Source organism: Mytilus edulis, chromosome 6 (genome assembly GCF_963676685.1).
Source record: "Mytilus edulis chromosome 6, xbMytEdul2.2, whole genome shotgun sequence".
In the NCBI taxonomy this organism is placed as follows: Eukaryota; Metazoa; Mollusca; class Bivalvia; order Mytilida; family Mytilidae; genus Mytilus; species Mytilus edulis.
This window is the reverse complement of record NC_092349.1, coordinates 22,525,343-22,547,018: the sequence shown is the minus strand read 5'-3', so window position 1 is coordinate 22,547,018 and position 21,676 is coordinate 22,525,343. Positions and strand designations below refer to the sequence as shown.

Genomic DNA, 21,676 nt, shown 5'->3' with positions numbered 1-21,676 from the left:
CTATGAGCTATTGTCCCTGAAATGTGTAAAGGAGTAGGTCCAGTAAGACCCCTTTTTGGCCCCAAAATATAGCAGGTTTACAAAGTAAAATTTTAGTTATTTATTGGACAGTAGAATGCTTTTGCTACATAAATATGGACTGTTTTTGACAATACAATGCACATATATCGGGTACTAGGATCATTAAGTCATGCTAAATTACTGAAGTCTTCACAATTCTAGCATTTTAGTTAAAGTTTAGGCGGTTTCCATGTAAAACGAAAGTGGCCGCATTCGTGTTCATCCTTAATATTGAAATGTAAGTTGTATTTGATGATAATACATAACATACATAGAGGTTTTGGATGAACACGGATGCGGCCACTTTCATTTTTGACAAAAAAACATCTGAAAAGTGACATTTTTCGGTATATTTGGTATAGTTTTCATATTTGAGCTTTAATCGTAATGTTTTTAATGACTTAATCAACTAAAATCTTTCACATAAACTAACTGATTCAAATGAAATAGACACTTAAGTGTTTAAAAAGTAGTCAAAATCTTTCGACAATTGAACCTGAAATTTGAGATCAAAATCGGTCCTTACCGACTTCTTTACAAATTTTCACACATTTTTTTGCTATTACCCGACAGATATATCAATATATTATAAGAATAAATTGCAAAAATGGTCTGAAGAAATGTCTTTTACAGTCTGAACTATTTCTGAAGTGTTTAACTTCTTTTATTTTAATTTTTTGTTTTCTAAATATGTTTTTTTTGTCGTTTTTAAGTGCACACTTTGTCAACATGGTCAATGCAAGCTATATCGGCTCCTTGGAGCCTATAGATTTATAATGAACAATTTGTATTTATGTATGATTATTTTCTTAATGTATTAAATGAAACATTAATTATTCTTTTCCATTTGTTGTTATACTTATTTATAAGTCCAGATCCTATCAAATGTCAGATGTTACAAATGAGACGGCAAAATTGACAAAATTTGAATATGCAGGCTACCCCATTTTGTTCTGGCATATACTAGACACCAACACTATTTGCCGAGCTCAATATTTTTTTTGATAGGGTATATATAGTTATACTTCATGTATTTTGCAAGTAGATATGTTATTTTACAATAATAATATGAGTATTTTGGCTCTGAAAGATGACCAAAATCAGCCATTTTGGACATGAGACTAAATGAGACATAATGAAACGGTTAGATTATACATACACTTAATAGACAGCATTGTTATTTGTATGTATTCTTACACATAATGTGATGTTTTACTAGGAACAATTATCAAAAAATTATAAATGTTGCCATATTTTTTTATTTAAACCAGCGAAATATGCCAAAAAGGGCTTATTTTTGTCGTTTTCGAGCAACCGGAAGTGGTCAAATATTTCCTGTTTTACATGAAAAATTAAAAAAAAAATATATATTTTTGGAATCAGTGTGAAAGAAGCTATGTGATGAGACCGGAAGTAGCATATTATCTCACTTTATATTCAAAAGTTAAATCACAAAAATACTGAACTCAGAAGAGAATCCAATCGGAAGGTCCATAATCACATGGCGAAATCAAATGACAAAACACATAAAAAACGAGTGGATATGCACTGTCATATTCCTGACTTGGTACCGGCATTTTCAAAAGTAGAAAATGGTTGATTAAACCTGGTTTCAATGCGCTTAACCTCTCACTTTAATGACAGTCTCATCAAATTCCGTTATATTTACAATGATGTGTGAACTAAACAGACATAATAAATGAAACCACTTGTTCATTGCATCAGTATGACAAAACTTGTGATTGAATACAAAATTCAATTTTAAACAAAGAGGAACTAGCTTCTTTTAAATAACTTTGATAATTGATGTGGGAAGACCTTCAATTGTTTTCTGAACAATTGGTTTTTAATTGAAGAAAATGTTTGTTTTTTTTTCCAAATGTTAACAATTGATATACCCATTTAAATCATGTCGTTCTACTGAACAATAATTGGCCAACTTACCATTATTCGTCATTTTGGAACACAGCAAACAATACTTTCAATTCCTGTAATAAAGATATAATAATTATTTAAGAAAAAAGTATATATATATTTATTTATATATAAAAATCTAAATTGAAAACTACGTTAAAACCTATGATTGCGTTTGATAAAAACCTTGTACATGTAAAACAAATTTCTTTGTAGAAGGGTCTAAATACAGCACAAACAATATTTTCTCCAAAAGACCAAAAAAATGAAAAAGTATATTTTAACAAAATGCATTTGACTAACAGGTCGAACAAATAATGTTCTTAAACCCTGCTGACTGCAATTGGCGATTACCAAATAAAATTGATCACAAGATGTAATAAAATGGATCATAATATAAATTTAATACTAAGCATAAAACAATAAACTTGTGGCCAAGATGTTACACCACAAACATGAGGTGTCAATATTTTTTTGTACACCAGATCTGGATTTCGACAATAAATGTCTCTTTAGTGCATTAGGGATCGAAACGGTATTTAGAAGGCCATATAAGTTACCTCAATTTAGAAAAGACTTTTAAATTCAAAGAGTCAATATAGGATGAACGGATCATATGAACCGGAGGGAAAATATGATAAACGCCTAAACTAAAAAATATAAACAAATCTAAATTGAAAACTACGTTTAAACCCATGATTGCGTTAGATAAAAAACACAATTTGTATACGTGTGCATGTAAAACAAATTTCAGCGCATATATATATATATATCTATATATGTTGTTATCAAATTTCATAACCATTCTTCGTATCATTTCATCTTATATTAGTACCGATGTGCAAATTTTAAGACTGCATAATATCGTCTATTCTAGACGACCCGGTACATAGTAAATTTGCTGGTTGGTTCTTTTTATAGACTCATGTATAGTCCGGCCGATCGGTTGGAAATTTGCTCAAATAATAAGGAAGGCACCAAGTTATGCATGGTGGTACATTTTTGAGGACTGAACAATATTATTTCAAGATGGCAGCCATATATTCTAAAATATTTTCCAGTACTGCACAAACCATAGTGGATTTGATGCTAGAAGCACAAAATTCAACATATTTGAAAGATTTGGTGTACTGAGCAAGATTTTGTTAAGATCTATCTTTGAATTCAAAATATTTTAAAATTTCCGCAGTTTCGCCAAACTCTTAAAAGACTGTTATCATAAAAACTAACAAAAGCGCTGACCATGCAGTTCATTTTAAAACCATAGTCCACGACTAAATGCGTATTGGTTTTGCACGTAGTTGGAAAAGAAAATAGTTTTCCCTTAACCATTTTAAATGATGGCAATCGTCACATACGCCTGCAGAAAGGTACACCCAATGGTTACATATAATAATTTGACGTTATGGTGGGTACGGCAGATGAAAACCCGATAAGTAACGTAAGACATGGCATGAAGAAACACGAGACATGGAACCCTCGACAATACCTCAAAGTTCAGATAAGTAACTTATATGCCACCACATTTAACCGACCTAGATCAACGTTCAATCGCCTCAATTAAACCTGTTTCATTCCAACCATTACAACTGAAAGCGATTAAAAAACATTTACAATAACATGTTACATATTTGATTTTCACTATTTGTTGTTGTATATGCAGACATATTTGCAAATGTATGTGTTCTAGAAATAATCAAACTATTTTATTTGTATTTTCAAATTTATTGATAACAAATTCAAGAACATTCAGACTTTTTTAAAGAATAATGTCTTCGATATCCGTAATTATATAAAAGCTTTGTGGACAATCTTGATATTTATAACGTTTTTCCGTCATCTAAAAAATGGCAGCCATATTGGATTTTTCTGAGTGAGTCCATAGCTGAAATCAAAGAGTATACGATCAAAAACTACTGTTCGAAGTCTCATGTTTTCCTCATCAAGTGAGCAATTCTGCTCTATATCTACAGCAATCGGCCGGACTAATATATATATTTAATTCCATACACGTATTGTAGAGAGAATAAACGATTTAGTAGTAAAGGATAGTCTACAAAATGCAACAATACTATCATGACCATTTCGAAACGGATAGTTGATAATACTTTGTTCACATGGAGGTACAACATTACATAGGTACTCTGGTGCATGATTTTGGTTCATGTTACAAAACATCTGTAATTTTCTTCTCCTTTTCTTGCAAAAAAAAAAAGATTCCCATGCAACCTTTCAATTTAAGTAAATATTGGTTGACCGGTTACTGCTCTTGTGGCCTCTAATTGCAAATTTTCTAATTTATGTGAGTGGCCTTTTCCACAATTATCCCACACTTTCGTGTTATAATCAAAAATGGGTCGAATAAAAACTAAGTATAGTTTCTCTTAATTGTTTCGAAATAATCGGTATTTAAGTTAACGTGTAACATTTAAGTGTTTCTTTACATTTGTAATTTACTTTCAATATGATTGTTTCATTTTGTGCCACTGCTGAAATTAACTCCCTGGTACTTATGAGTTATATGTATATCAATTAAGGGAAAGCAAAGGTCTGGAGTCTCAATATTTAAAAAATAATCATAATTTCGGTTTTATCTGTACTTTAAGGTATATTTGTCTCATTTAAGGAAAAGCTAGGGTCTGTAGTCTCAATATTTGAAAAAAAAAAAAACGTTTTATCTTAGTTAACTGACAAAAGCAATTTAGATACATACACATTCAGCTCTTTCGGGTGACGATCGATAACAGATTCAATCTATTCACCGTCCTTACAGAGGGCCTAGAGCTGATCCCTGGGAAATACCAGTTGAAACATTACAAAAGGAAGAAGACGAGTCATACACTTCTACAAAATGTGCTCACTTTTATCTGTCGTGAAGATAATCTTGAAACTAGCTCAATAAGTTTCCGTCAATACCATAAGTTTTCATTTTACATATAAGGCTTCTATGCCACACTTTGTCGAAAGATTTAGAGAAGTCACAAAATACAAAACAATCTATATCTGTTTTTCCAAGAAATTTAATATGCAATATATATTTCTAAGAGTTGGTGGACTGTTGAATATTAAGGGGCAAATCCTGATTGATACTCATAGTTAATTCATTAGCATGTAAATGATTGTATAAGTGCTTAAACACAACTCTTTTCATAACTTCACTACACAACTAAAGCACGATGTCGGTCTATAATTTAATTGCAAAGATGAATTTCCCTTTTTGAAAAAAGGTATTAGACTTCCAGTTAGTCGGGTATATGCCCTCTCTTAAGAATTTATTGAATATAATATTGAGCTGAACTGCTACCTTTTCCGGACACAGCTTTCGCATCTTATGACTAATCAGATCAGGGCCAGATGTTTTTTTTGGATCTTATATCTGAAAAATATCTATTATTCGTTTTATACTTACTTGGATTTCTGAAAACGTACTTTCAGTTTTTGTATCAAATTCGATTAAATCAACATGTTCTCCATCTAGCTTTGAAATCATACTTAAATATTTGTCTCGCAAACTACATTTCTCCTCATCTTCATATGTATACTGTATCATTCAGTTCATAATCATTTATAATATTTTGTAGAGGGGGTATGGTTTTTGAACCTTTTTTTTTAGGTTCAATTAACGTTTCCATTAATTTGCAATAACTGTTTTGAGTTTTCGGGTTGTTTAGATATTAAACTTCAAATTTGTTTCAAAATTTTCTTTGGCGATTTTTTTTCATACTATTTTCTATATTTTTCTGTTTTTTGTACTTCATTATATAATATTTTCACAATTAGATTTAATACTGTTTTCTTTTTTCTTAATCTATCTCGAATTCGATTTTCACGTCTGATGTCATTATTGGACCAGTGCTTGTCATTATTTCGTAGAGTTACTAGTTTAGTAGAAATGCATTTGTTAGCTTTTTTCCAAAATTCTACTGTAAAACATTCACACATCTCATTAGTGTTTTTACTGTCCGGAAGCATGGTATTCCAGTCTATTTCTTTTAATTTTTCAGCAAAGTTTGTTTTATCAGCCCGATCATTTAGCCATATTTCTCTTTTAAAAGACCTAAACTCAGACATTAAACGTTCAAGAAATGCAATAAAAGCATCATGATTTCTAATTTCAGATGGAGTTTTTAAATAAAGGCAACAGTACTATACCGCTGTTCGAAATTCATAAATCTATAGAAAAATAACAAATCCCGATTACAAACTAAAACTGAGGGGAACAAATCAAATATAAAAGAATTACGACACAACAGAAACACAACATTAAAATTTAGCACACACAGAAACGAACTATAATACAACAATGGCCATTTTCCTGACTTGGTACTGGGTATTTTAAGAAAAGAATGGTGGGTTGAACCTGGTTTTGTGGCATGTCAAACCTCCCGCTTTAATGAGAATGTTGATTATAACATTAAAATGACAACATTACATGACAAGACTACAATACAAATGAATGGGCAAAAATATAGAACAGAGAAACACACACATAATAGCCAACAAAAGATACCAGGTTAAAATTTAAATACGCAAGACGTGTGTTTCGTCCACTAAAGACTAACAAGTGACGCTCAGATAATTTTTTCTAAAGAACATGACATAGAGTAACTTATTATAATCGGATCTAGCAGAGTGCTACTACATGTACTATGGTCCGTTACTCTTTTAGGCAATTCAATAACGTTGGTAAGATTAACAAATGTAATGTGTCAATCAGTTTGTTATTATGTGTAGTACGGAAATCAGAGTTCAAATCTCCCGTAATAACTATCTTCTCATTGACCTGCAAACTCATCCCGATTGCATAGTTAAATAGTGTCCGGTAATTATAATCTGAATTAGGCGATCGACAAGTGTGACCCAATAAGAAGCCTTGACTTCTGACATGATAATTGACAAGAAAATATTCGTCTTCTTTTGTTTTCGAGTGCCTTTTTTGATTGAGTCCGATACCACCTTTGACATATATGAGTAAACCACAACAAAAGCTATCTCTATCATTTCTGACTATATTTTTAGAGAAAGAATCAATTGTTACATCGTCATCAGCAATGTTGGGATCTAAGCGTGTTTCTAACAACGTAAAAATATCAAATTCTTAACCAAAATTATTTAGAATATTTAGTTTATTTATCAAGGATCTTATTTTGAGACTACAAATGGATATACAATTTTCTTGTGGTTGTGTTTTGTTTACTGGCTATGCGTTCGATCCATTACGAAAATTTGGGCCTGAATTTGTTTCAACATTTCCAATATTAAGGATAAAATGAAGTGCGTACAAGAGAAAAAAAAAATAAACTGAAAATTGAAGATGAGGGGACTGCACCGTAAGTTGATTATATATATGTCTCAATAGGAAGCAATGTTTATATGGGATGACGGTCGACTGTTTTCTTCTGGTATTAAATATACCTATAGCATAAAAAAGGATATGTGATATGATTGCCAATGAGACAACTCCACAAGAGACAAAAATCACACATTCTCGACCTTTGTAAACTCTATATTTTCTTATACATCTTCGAATTTCAAATGTATGAGTTTGAGCGTTCCTGGTGAAGGTAAATCTAGAAAAGCGCTTCGAACGCAGGAAATTATCAAACGTGTTGTTTTCAATGTTTTGATTTACTTACTCGATCGATCAGTGCTGTTTATTCGTCTATCGTTAGTTTAAACATATTTATTTATAGTGGTAGGGACACAAGTTAATTCAACTTTTGATATAAATCTTTTTCCACTTTGTGGGTGCGCGTGCTGCCTTGTAGCGGCATTTGCATGCTCTTTTTCGGAATCTACTAGGGTTTCATTTAGCATGGAAGAGATATTGCTCTCTATTAACGTGGGTCAGCCATGTATCATCCCCTTCCGACAGACTATCATCGCTTGTCAAGATCATACTCGCAAATGGTGTCAAAGAAGAGCCGCAAATTTAGTTTCCTAACATTTTATCTTCGAATCGGGGACCGAATCAGGAATCTTTGTGTAAGTAGGCCGATGAGCTAAGCTCTACACGAGATCTCTCCTTTGGAATGTTTTTCCACGCAATCGTTGTTGAAGCATCTCAAATTGTCATCTTTTTGGATTTTTTTGAGAATTTTACCAGGTTAATATATCACGCAAAGCTATACTTCTTTGACGCATATCTTTGCAGTCTCTGTTGTAAATAGCTACATAGCCAACGTCATTTTTTGAAATTGTACAAACGTCTCTGTGTTCGGTTTTAACTATTTTATTGTTTAAATTTCAAGATTGTTATAGTCAAATTAGAATAAATTGGTATGAATCATTTTACATCATAAGCATACAATTGAACGAAATCTGTTATCCGAAACATTTATGGATAATTACACCTAAGGGGGATCACGGGTCTAAATCAATTTTATTAATTTAATGTAGGATTTCGCTATATTTTTCTATAAATGAACTTTATCTTATATTTAATAAAAAAATAAAATAAAATAGTGGGGTCATCGTTCATTTACGCTTACAATCTGTCTTCGAAAAAAAAAAAAACATTTTTGTTAATGTCCTTTTTTTCTGTTGAACTAATAGGATAAATAGCAGTAATATCGAAAAAAAGAACAAAATTACAGAAATCGCTTAAATTTTACAATTATGTAGTTTATGAACAGTTTATTCGAAAACAACAATAAAAAATATAGGTCACCGATGAGCTATAAAAGATATTTCAATTTTAATTCTAAAAAATGGCATTTTTGCACCAAAGGGAGATAATTTGGAGCTTTTACAAATGATATCAGCATTTTAAAAGTCATCTGGGGCCAATACGAATTGATTTTTTGGAATGATTTTTGTACCATATGATAAAGTAACAACTATTAAAGTTAATAAATAAAATTTGTAATGAAAAAAAAAACTGATTTTTTCCCCTAAAAATCTTATACCCGCGAGCCTCCTTAATGTTTTCCTGTTTTTATTACTGGTGGTGTTTTGTACACTTTTTCAGGCGTTTATAAATGTTTAAGATTATACAATAAACACGCTAAAATATTATAGTCTTATACATTTATAGTTTTAATTCAGGAACTTATAAGTTTAATTTCATAAGCTGATTCACGCCTTAAGGGCATACGATACAATAACAGAGGAGGTAATGATGTGGCTAACGTAAAATGTTATTTTCGAGTCGTCAAACTGTGACATATCGGGAAAAGATTCCTTTTCCCACTGATTTTTATCATTAAAACTGATTTAATTTGAAAACGAGTTAATGGACACCTCTTTTTTAAAATATTAAAATGACAATTGATTTGATGACGAATGAAGATTAGTTGTACCAATTTTCAAGAAAGTGTCAATAATTCATTTTTTTTTTAATTTTATAAATATACAGAAAAAAATGACATTTTTTGTACATTTATAAATATTTGATAAAAACGAGTTATTGGTCAAAATAAAATGCACAAAATTTACAGAACTTAAAAAGAAATTACAGATAATTTAACGAAAAACAGCTCGAATTTATCTTTTAAAATAAGAAAGTTATGTATTTCTTTAGAAAAGGAAAAATACGTCCTCAAATTCGAATTTTGTGCAAATATCTGAAATTTCGAACTCATTTTACTCAAAAAGTAGTACATCGAGGTATATATCTGATTACATATTTCAGTCTTATGTAGACGAAACGCGTGTCTGGTGTATTAAATTAAATCAAGGTACCTTTGATAACTTTTTTTCAGGACCGGTCCGAATTTGGCTTTAAATTTCAGATTCATCTTACGAAAGATTTTAGACACTTTTGAACACTTTTTTTTAAAAGTGTCTATTTCAGTTGATTCAATTAGTTCATGTGAAAGATTTTCACTGAATAACTCATTAAAAAAACGCTCCGGTTCAAGCTTAAATAAAAAAACTCTCTCAAATATGCAAATAAATGTCACTTTTCAGGTGGTTTTTTTTTGGTCAAAAATAAAACTGGCCACATCCGTGTTCATCCTCAACCTTTATATATAAGAGATGGACGAAAAACTTATCAATCGAAAATAAACTGACAACGCCATGGCTAAAAATGAAAAAGACAAACAGACAAATAATAGTACACATGCTAGAACATAGAAAACTAAAGAATAAGGAACATGAACAATTTCCAAATTGTTTATTAATGGGACAATTTTTCAAAAGAAAATGAATCATTATGTACCACGTCAAGAATATGACAGTTGTTGTCCATTCGTTTGATGTGTTTTATCTTTTGATGTTGCAATTTGATCACAGACTTTCAGTTTTGAATTTTCCTCGGAGTTTAGTATTTTTGTGATTTTACTTTTTACACATGATTTGATAATAGATCATTTAGAAGAAGGTCCGGTTAGGGCTTCTTTCGGCCTAAAGATTTCTGAGATTTTTAAGATATTAGTATTTTTGCTTGTCAAAATTTTGAACGAAAAAAAGTATATTCAATGTATATCAATGAATAAGTGTAAGAGAGACAAAGAATTGCTTAACGTAATGGTTAATAATACTTCAAGTATTGTAACAGAAAAAAATCATTATGTGAGAGAAATCGATATTAAGACATGTAAGATTATCATGACAATAAGTACTGAATCGCAGAAACAAAAACAAAACAAAAACGCTGTAATAGATATATAGGACAAAGACATCGTGGTTGCATTTATTGTTGGAAACATGACTGACTGATTTAATTTTAAATAATAAATGATAGTCTAATTGGATTAAACTTTCTTTTTAGAACTTATTATTTTTTTATTTTTTTTGGGTAAACAAGCCAACTTCGAATTTTACAATGAATATTGAAGTTTCGATTATATTTTATCAAATTAAACATTAAATTCAAACAATATCTACATACCAATACTTTCTGACTGTTCCTGCAAAATGTATTTCAGAAAAAGATAAATAAATCGAATCGCGTGACTTCCTAGCGTGAGGTGATGCAACATATTGTTATTCGTATCATTTTGATTTTTAAAATAACGTTATTTGATATTATATTGGTTTAATATATGTAACTATCTAGTAAAATATCAATAACAGAAAATAAAAATATCTATATAGTCGGATTCTTTTTGGGGTTTCAGTACTTGTAAATTAGCATTATGTTTCCTTTAAAATTTATAATACCCAAAAGAAATGAAATCATAACATCGCTGAAACACTTTCAAAATGCGATTTTAAGATTTTTTATCAGTTACCAAATAAGAACTTTAGAATTTGAAAATGATACGCAATTAGGAATCAAAGAATGGTCCAAAATAATAGTATTTTCAAAATTGCATTAACGTATATTAAACCGGAAAGCAGATTTTAATGACTATTTAAAAAAGTTAAAATTACAAAATATTGTTTATTTCGCACCTGATGATTGACTGTTAAAAGTCATGGTATTCTGTGTTTGCTAGCAAGTCTGACATATTTCGCATTGTTAATTGCAAGACTATAAATGATGTGTTTATCCTTCAACAGTGTAAATGTGGTAAGCATTAAGCGTGTAGTGACTACAAATGCAAAAACAGGCCTTCACATCAGTCGACATCTCCCGGTCACACTCAAGAAGATCTTTATCGACTAAACACTAATATCATTTTATTAAGTTGTTAATCAACACTTTGGTGTTAACATGTATATTAATCATATGACTTTTTCTATAAAATTACTGTTTGCAAAAATATGAATTATTCTATATGCTATAGATTTTCGTATCCAAGGCTCTGATAACCTTAGTCGTATTTGGGACAACTTTTTGGAATTTTGGGTAATCAATGCTCCTCATCTTTATTCTCGGAATATGACAACTGTAACACACATAAAAGTTTCGCTACTTCTTTACAAGCAGAACAAAATGCAATTAAAGTTTCAACTTGTACTTGCTTCCGAAGCTTCACAAAACACCTTGCCAATATATTCGTCTTCAAGCCATTGTGTCACTATTAAACAGTATATACCACTTACTAGATCACTTGGTACAAACAAAAACCTGATAATAAATTGTTCAAATACGGCCTTTGAAAATAGTGAAAAAATTGTTGGAAGCACTTAATAAATTGTATGCTTATATTGATGATTTAAATGTGTTTTTATACCTTATATACCTTATGTGTAAGGTGTAAAGGTGTAACGTGTAAGGTGTAATGGTACAAGGTGTATGGTGTAATTGGGTATGGTGTATGGAGTAATTGTGTATGGTGTAAGTGGGAAGTTTACACCATCCAAGGACTGTAATTCGGACCTGTTTCTGTTTTTTTATGAGTTACAATTTATGACTAAAAACAGTAAATAACAATTGGAACTAAATCTGATACAAAAATTTAATAATACATTTAGATATTTGGATGATATATTGCCTTTCAATAATGAGGACTTCAGTTTGCACACTAAATTTTAATTATCCTGTAGAACCAACTTTAAATAAAGCTAATACTTATTATGACCATTGCCATTTCCCGGATCTTCATTTCTATATCATTACCGGGAAGCTTGATAAAAAATATGAGAACTGAGAAGATTTTTTTCATTTTCTATAGTTATATATCCATTTTTAGATGTTGACGTTCCCTTGTCATTACCTCATGGTATTAATATATCTCAACTTGTTCGATTTGCTCGTGTATGTAACCACGTATTAGATTTTCCCGAAATAAATATTTCATTACTGAACAACTGTTAAACCAGGGTAGTCGATATCATAAACTACAACCTGCATTATGTATTTCACACTCAATATTTAATGGTAAATTCTTTTCAAACACAAAAATGTCTGTATTCACCTCAAAAGCTAACAAAACCTCTAAACAGAATTATTAAGAAGATATATAGTTACAATACTGTAGTCAGGTCACTAAAAATGGCATATTTTGGCTTTAATATAGATTCACTTATAGGGTCTTTGTATCTGAAATGAACACATTTATTCTAAAACCAGTTGCTGACATGATACGGGTCATGTTCTTCTTAAATATTTTATGATGGCATGATACTAAACCCGTAGAGGGAGGGATTGTGCTTGATATGCATATGATGGAAACATAATCTTTTTTAATTGAGGTCTAGAGATGGCAGGTCAGCAACTTCTAGTTGTCTTTTTGTTATTTCATGTATCATTCTCATGTTTTTAACTGTCCTTTGTTACCTTTTTTTTTAGATTAACTGTGCGTTTTGATGTGTGTTTTTTTTTTATTCTACATTGGTTAAAGGTAAAGGTGAGGGTTGCGATCTCACAAAAAAATGTTTATCAAAGCCGCATTTGTGCTTCTGTCCAAGTCAGGTGGCTCTGACCTTTGTTAGTCTTGTAAGATTTTTAATGTATGTAAATATATATTTTTTGAAGTATAGTATGACGTCTTATATCACGAAACAAGTACACATTTTTGTAACAGGGTCAGCTGATGCATGCCTCTGTATGCGGGATTTCTCTTTAGCTATTTTCTGCTCTTTTGTCAGGTTGTTATGGTCTCTTTAACACATGTGATTACAATGCTATTGACAGGTTTACAAAGGATTATATATATTTAAACATATTAAGAACTATATTGCCGGAAGGGACTTGACAAAATCTATATAAATTGTAAGTGGAATCAAAGTTTTATCATTTTCAGTGGAAAGTGTAAGAAAGGTAAATGTATGTTATAAATTTGTTAAACATGTCAGTACCAAAACACTGATAAATAAACTGGAGATACAAATTTAAATAACACGTGTAACCAAAGCGCTTTCTTTTTATTGAGTAGCATTGAAAACTATCAAACCAAACTGCTATAAAGCTATGATGTATAGGTACATCAACATGTTGAGAATCAGATCATTAAACAGGATCACGTAAAAGCCATATCAATGAAAGGTCACTTTTGCCTGTGGAAGTGATACCTGACTCTTTAATAATTTCCAAATTGTTCAACAGAATATTTGACCAGATATTACAAAAATTATGCCAGTACCAAAACACTTATTGATACACTGATCTTTGCGTATTTTTCTGTAATAAATTGTCCATCTGCAGCGGTAACGACCATTTGGTACGAAAATAGTACTATAGAGACTGAATGCGTTCGAAGCGATTTTCTTATCTGAAAGCGAAAGCAGACAAGTCAAAGCATATCATGCAAACACACCTACTTCAGCATAGGTACTATTACTGTGCCAAAAATCTGTATTTCGGGAAATCTACTTTTAATATTCAGTACTTTTTTGTTACTCAAAAAATATTGTAATATTTAGGTACATGTATTTAACAGTACTTGATTTGTTCTTGTTTTAAAATGGTCAAAATTAACAAGCAAACTTTTAAAAAAATCAATAAAAAAAGTCTGTATAGTCTGGTTTCCATGGAAACAATATGACATCATATGTTTATTTTAGTATAGCTAGGTGAAATGGCTAACATAACATGTTATGGTGAAAAAGAGATAAAGCATCATTTTTTGTTATTTTCACGGGTATCAGAGAAGATATCAACCATTGAAAATAGATTATTTGGTACATAAGAACGCTCGTCTAACTCATAAATCTGCATAAATCTGCATGAACTTTGTCATTTTAAACATCTTAAAAAAACGCCTTCACATTTAAATAAGTCCTTTTTTATAAAAAAAAAAAAAAACTAATTTAGATGTTTGAGGGTCCGTATATCTTATTACATATTCCAGACATTGAACAAATTATGCTCGAGCTAATCGGGATGTAATCTTTAAAATTTGAGTGACTTCCCCTTTTTGACAATCTAAGTATAGGAGATAGAAAAAACTGTATCAGCAATAATATCCAGCAGACAATTTGATTATACTATATCTGGATCACTATTTCCTGTTTGAAAGCTTTACAACAATTATCATTGAAATATTCCACAGCATGTGATTTAATGAATTATGAATGTTGCTTGTCCTGTTTTAAAACAATTTCCTGACATATTGTGTGACATTTAAACACTGAAACATTATTGAAAACTTTCAACTATGAACAGAGGCGGATTTAGGGAGGCAGGGGTCTCGGCCCCTCTTTTGAGAAAACATTTTGATTGATTATATAGGGAATCACTGAAGCGTGACGGGAGCGGGGCCCCTCTGAGGCAGGCAGTGGGCCCCCACTTATGAAAATTTCTAGATCCGCCATTGATGAATCACAAGCTTCACTTTTGGCAATTGGTTTAATAAATTTTGAAAATAATACCATGTATTTGCAACCATCATCTGAACACACATTGAAAGCTTTATAGAATGCAGAAAAAGAAAAACCACTTGTGAAGTTCAAGATATGATCAATGTATATAAATACAACACGTTTAATAATTTCTTGCGTCCAAAAGAGCTTTTTATAACTTATGGGAAAATATCAAGGAGCAAGAGAACAGCCAAAACATCTGTCCAGAAAAATAACATCGACCAGGTTCTTCTCGTCCACAAACATGCTGGATATGTTTTGCCAGTTTGAATTATTAGTTTATATATAAATTATCGTCATCCTCCCCAAATGAAATGTTCTGTGATTGCCCTTTAGAACTAGTGGATTTCCAATGCCTGTCGTGTGGATACTGGTACAGCACAGAGTGTTACGAAGGGAGACATTAAAAAAGGTCATTTTTGGATACTCTCTGCATCTACATCATGTGCACCCCTCTCTTTCAAAATGTGTAAAAAGCAAGACAAATAATCTTAGATTTAGGACCTGCCAATTTTAGCAGGGATTGACACAAAGTAGAAAGGTAAAGGTACATTAACAACAAGCTTAGTTTGCAATGTATAAACCCTTAGTGTAACTGTAGGAACCTGCAAGACTGGACATGTAACACTTTTAGTACTTGTAGAGCGTTTTGGGAGACACATTTACACCAAGCTTACCTTGTAATGTATAAATCCTTGGGGTAACTATAGAGCCCATGGCCAGTGAGACAGACCAAGTAACACTTTACAAAAAAATCAAAATATATTCCCTCAAATTCAAACTTGGTTTATATCATGGTTAACCGTTATATCAAATCAGTGGAAATTAATCAGATTCAGTTATAAAAGAATCATTACATGGTCATTAAAAAGAATATCACAGTAATAAAATTGTTTACATATTTTCATATTGGTTAATTTACACTCGCTGATTATCTCATTATTTCAACTAAATATATATAATTATGTATCTACGATTATGGAATGCCAACATGCCAATCTCTTTTAGATTACTTTATCTGTCTCACTGGGCCCTAGGGTTATATTTGTACCGCATGCATTTGACCATTTATTTTTCAGCTATTTCCAGGAATTGTAAACAAAAAGATTTGACTTAACAGCACATTGAACATTGATGAAGAACGGATAGAAAATGTTTGTTAAAGAAAATATTTAGTAATGTTTTAATATGAATTTTAGTCTTTTATATCACTCATATATCATAGACCAGTGCGCTAGAAATTAAAGACACCAATAACTGACAACGATTATTCCTGCTTTATACTTAAAACATTTACTTTCAAATTAGGACTGATGTTAGATCACAATAAAAAAATTATAACAGATGTGCTAATTTTAAAACATCCCATTTATGTTTAGTGATTATCTAGCATCACTATAGCTGCGGAACCGTAGCTCTTAGGTCATTATGTTATTTTTTTACTATTTGCGGACCATAAAGCTACGGATTTTTCCTATTTCAAAACGTTCAGAATTGCGACGAAGGTTCAGGTAGCACGTATTTCTCAAAAAAATATTGTTTATAATCCATGCAAAACTTGTCAATATATATAGTTCGTTTCGTTAGATATTTTTTCTAGGATATGACGTACCTATTTATTTTTGAATATTCATTTCCTTAACACTATTATCTAATTATTTCCATTTGTATACATTCTCCGCCTATTTTATTCGGCCATATTGAATCTCGTCGTGACGTCACGAGAATCAAGAAAAGATAACTCTTATAGGAAAACACGTGTTGGTTTGTGTACGTTGTCTTTTATTTTATTTTCATGACTTTTTGAATGAACATGATGAAAGTACGTTTAATTAAGGTTAAATACTAATGGAAAAAAATTAATTCTTTCAAGCTTTTTAAATATTTCGAATGAATTAATGTTGTAAAGTCTTGAAAACACTCGATTCTCGCATAGAAATAAGTAAACAAACCAACACGTGTTTTTCTAAAAGAGTAATCTGTTCTTGTTTTTCACATAGGAGATCGAGGATATTTGAGTTATCTTTTCTTGATTCTCATGACGTCACGACGAGATTCAATATGGCCGAATAAAAGAGACGCAGAATGTATACAAATGGAAATAATTAGATGATAGTGTTAAGGAAATGAATATTCAAACATAAATAGGTACGTCATATCCTAGAAAAATATCTAACGAAACGAACTATATGTATATTGACAAGTGTTGCATGGTGATAAATAATATTCTTTTGAGAAATAAGTGCGACCTGAACCTTGGTCGCAATTCCGAACGTTTTGAAATAGGACAAATCCGAAGCTCTATGGTCCGCAAATAGTCAAAAAAATAACATAAGGACCTAAGAGCTACGGTTCCGCAGCTAGCATCACCATTGATCATCAATATATGGACTTAATGTATCCAAAATTATACGGTACTCCACAGCTTAATCTTTTTATCTGTAGTTTGTTAAGATTGGTTGTTGGTTCATGCTTAACGTCTAGTGGCAAAAAATTCAGGACGATTGTTGAAAGAGGAATACCAATTGTGTAACAATGAAAAAAAGTTGATAATATGAGGAAACAAAAAATTTAATGAAAAGCAAAATGATATTCTAGCTCCTTCTCTTGTTTGAATAGCAGATGAACATCATGAAGATTGGCATGACATGCTTTACTGTGATTAAATGAGGGGATAAGCGAGAACAGAAAAGCATCGCTGATATTTTACAACAGCTAAATAAAGGCAACAGTAGTAAACCGCTGTTCAATTTCATAAATCGATTGAGAAAAAAAAACACAAATCCGTGTTACAGACTTAAACTAAGGGAAACACATCTAATAAAAGAGGAAGACACAACAGAAACACAACACTGAAATGCAACACACATAGACATGAGCTTTAATATAACAATGCTTTTTCCCTGACTTGGAACATGACATTTTAAGAAAAATGGTGGGTTGAACCTGGTTGTGTTGCTAGCCAGACCTCCCGCTTTTACTTCAATGTTTAATAAATCATTTAAATGACAACATAACATGACTGGAAAACAATACAAATAAATGAGAGGAAATACAGGACAAAGAAATACACAAATAAGCTTTCAAAATGTACCAGGCTTATAATTTAATACGACAGACGCCCGTTCCGTTTACATAAGACTCATCAGTGAAAAGTTGAAGAGCATTGAGGACCACAAGTTCTAAAATGTTGTGCCAAATACGGCTAATGTTATCTGCCTGCTTAAATCTTGGTATTTTCGGTTAGAATAAGGGTTAGGGTTAGGGTTACCCTCACCCTAACCCTAAAACAACCTAAATCAGCACATAAAAAAAGCACAGCCGAACAATGTAAAACAAGATGCAGATTGTAAATGATTTTTTTTACTGGGGTATTTATAGGAAAAATTTGTACCGTATGGTGACCTATAGTTGTTAATATATCTTCCTCATTTGAACGCTTTTGGATAGCATTGGTTCATTTGCAAGAATATCACATCTTTTTTTTTCTTCAAATAAGACAGTAAATTTAAATTAATATAACTGTAAGGAAAGTGAATTTATATCAAAGGCTTTGATCAATAAAAAGGGAATGTTTCTATTGATAACAGATGATGCCCCCGCTTTCATTTAACATTATAAAGGGTTATACCACTGTCACCGGTTAGGACGGAGGTTGGGATCCCTCTAACATATTAAACCCCACCACATTCTGTGTGTATGTGCCTGTCCCAAGTCAGGAGCCTGTAATCCAGTGGTTGTCGTTTGTTTATGTGTTACTTGTTTGTTTTTCGTTCAGTTTTTGTACATAAACTAGTCCGTTCGTTTTATCGTTTGAATTGTTTTACATTGTCATTCCGGGTCCTTTTATAGCTGATTTTGCGGTATTGGCTTTGCTTATTGTTGAAGGCCGTACGGTGACCTATAATTGATAGTTTCTGTGGCATTTCGTCTCTTATGGAGAGTTGTTTCATTTGAACTCATGCCTATCTTCTTTTTTATAACCATTGTCATTTTTGTCTCATTGGCAATCATACCACATCTTTTTTTCATACTCATTGTCACTGGGGTAAAGCTGATGACCGTAACTGCATTTACGGTCATCCCAAGATGTCGGATGAAAAATTAGGTCAGTTTCTGTATTGTCTGTTAAAGTGTTTCTATATCATTTTCTTTACAAATCATACATTGAAACGATGTAAATTTATAAAAGAATCACTCGAAAATCACTAATTACTTCCGAGAAATTTGCATTAAACGGGAAATTCGATTTGAAAAAATCGTTAAGATGACCGTAAATCATAATCAAAATATTTTCAAGATGACCGTAACATAAAACAAGGATGACCGTGATTGGTAAAAAGATGACCGTAACTTGTAAAGGATGACCGTAATTTGTAAAGACTGACTGTAATTTATATAGGACGACCGTAACTTTTATAGGATGACCACCAATTCTAAGAAATATCCGTATTGTATTCAAAGCTTTTTTGTTGAGTTTGTCGGTCTCAATAGGGGCTCGGTTAGCGGATATGTTTCATAAATTTCTTTTTTTAAACTATAATATAATTGGCCATATTTAGGATTTATAACAATGATAGTAAATTGCATATTTCTCGTAAACAATGAAATATTTATTAATATCGACGTTAAAATTTTAACACAAATTTACAGCGATACGACGAAAATTTGAAGAAAAATGAATGTGTCCCTAGTACACGGATGCCTCATCTACACTATCATTTTCTATGTTTAGTTGACTATGAAAATGGGATAAAACTGTAATTTGGCATTAAAATTAAAAAGATCATTCCATAGAGAAAATGTGTACTAAGTTTCAATTTTATTTAACTTGAAGCTGGACAAACGGACAAACAAACAGACGAACGGACGAACGTACACACAGACCAGAAAAACATAATGCCAATAAATGGAGCATTCAAAACATTAATAATACATATGAATATTTGGTAATCGAGCCCATGTGTATGGGTCCAGAGGAAGCAGATTAAAATCTTAATTTGTCTTGATATATGCAGGCGGAAACACTTTTGAAATAGAACAAAAGAATCGAAGCTCTGTGTTTATCGAGAAAGCGATAAAAGTTAACTGTAATGTTTGATATAGTAACAAAATTTTAAAAAGTTAATAGAAACTAATAAAACGACAATTTTCTTATTTTAAAAACACCATTTGCATAAGTTGTCAATGTATCTATTACATAGTAATGCAAAACAATAAGATATCAAGTCGACGACATGGTTCTTATCGGGGCCTTTTATAGCTGACTATGCGGTATGGGCTTTGCTCATTGTTGAAGGCCTTACGGTTACCTATAGTTGTTAATGTTTGTATCATTTTGGTCTTTTCTGGATAGCTGTCTCATTGGCAATAATACCACATCTTCTTTTTTATATATAGTATCTATAAGTTGGATGTAGAAAATGCATAACCTCCGATTTATTTTTATCACGGACGGAGAACATATCAATCTTTTAGTTCAGAAATTTTCGTGTCTGCCCTTCCATTATGTGAATCAAGAAAAAGTTCCCCAAAACAGGTAACGATTGTATCGAAAAGAGAAAAATCGAGTGCACCTTTTTATGTTAGGGCATGTTTGGGGTGTATATTTTGTCTTTAAAAACGTACAAAGCAAGAGTATTTTATATATCATCTCGCTTCAGATTCTATCATTATTATATATCAAAGCTACAGGTTGACTTTATAACGTAAAAAAATGACAGTACGAAAAGATGAAATATATGGGTCAATTGAGATACCTATCTATGCTATGTGGATAAATTTATCAGTTTTCAAGAGCAAAATTGGCAGAGCGTCATCCCTACAATGGCTTCCATTTCTACGACTGTGAGCATGAACTGGCGTAATGGGGAGATAATTTTGAAGAAGTAGAATCCTGACTGTATGAATAACATTTCTGTATATATACAAATTGACAACGTCCCGCCTTGTGATACGCTTTTCGTACAATACTATTTTAAGGATCTACTTTGCTGGAGCTAACCTTCACTAGTTTATTCGAATGATATTTTCAAAATATTTCTGTTATTTTATTTGCACTACAAAATGAAAGACGATATAATATCAATGGGTGTACATGCAATTTTTTGGCATTTTTAAAATGTGTATTTATTATATGTCATTAAAAGGAATCCCAGAAACAAACAAAAAATCTTTTGTCGAGCAGTTGAAGGCTGTGCACCGCATGTCTTTTGGCAAATTCATTTAAAAAATTGAACCCTCTACTGTAAAAAAGATACATATGGTAATCTTTGCATTTGAAGCACGTCTTATTTTCTTCTACCTATAGGATAAAACTTTCATATTAATATGTGTATACCAACACGATTAATCATTTGATACAAAAAGATAGTTATATACGTACGGATATTTCTTAGAATTGAGGGTCATCCTTTAAAAGTTACGGTCATCATTTACAAATAACGGTCATCTTAAAAGCAGTTACGGTCAGCCTTGTTATAAATCGCTGATTCTGTTACGGTCATCTCGATTGTGATTTACGGTCATCTTGGCGATTTTTTCAAATCGAATTTCCCGTTTCATG

The 21,676-nt window shown here is 31.5% G+C and overlaps 1 protein-coding gene across 1 annotated transcript in view; it reads right to left on the bottom strand.

The window, feature by feature from the left end:
- The window catches only part of LOC139526028 (uncharacterized), a 66,517-nt gene extending 55,645 nt beyond the window's left edge, over nt 1–10,872 (bottom strand). Inside the window, exons 1-2 of the mRNA XM_071321201.1 lie at nt 10,811–10,872; nt 2,005–2,048 (exon numbers count right to left, since the gene is read on the bottom strand). Of these exons, the coding sequence (XP_071177302.1) occupies nt 2,005–2,017 (13 nt within the window). The 5' untranslated portion in view covers nt 2,018–2,048; nt 10,811–10,872. The remainder of the gene's footprint in view (nt 1–2,004; nt 2,049–10,810) is intronic.
- Between the last annotated feature and the right edge of the window lie 10,804 nt (nt 10,873–21,676).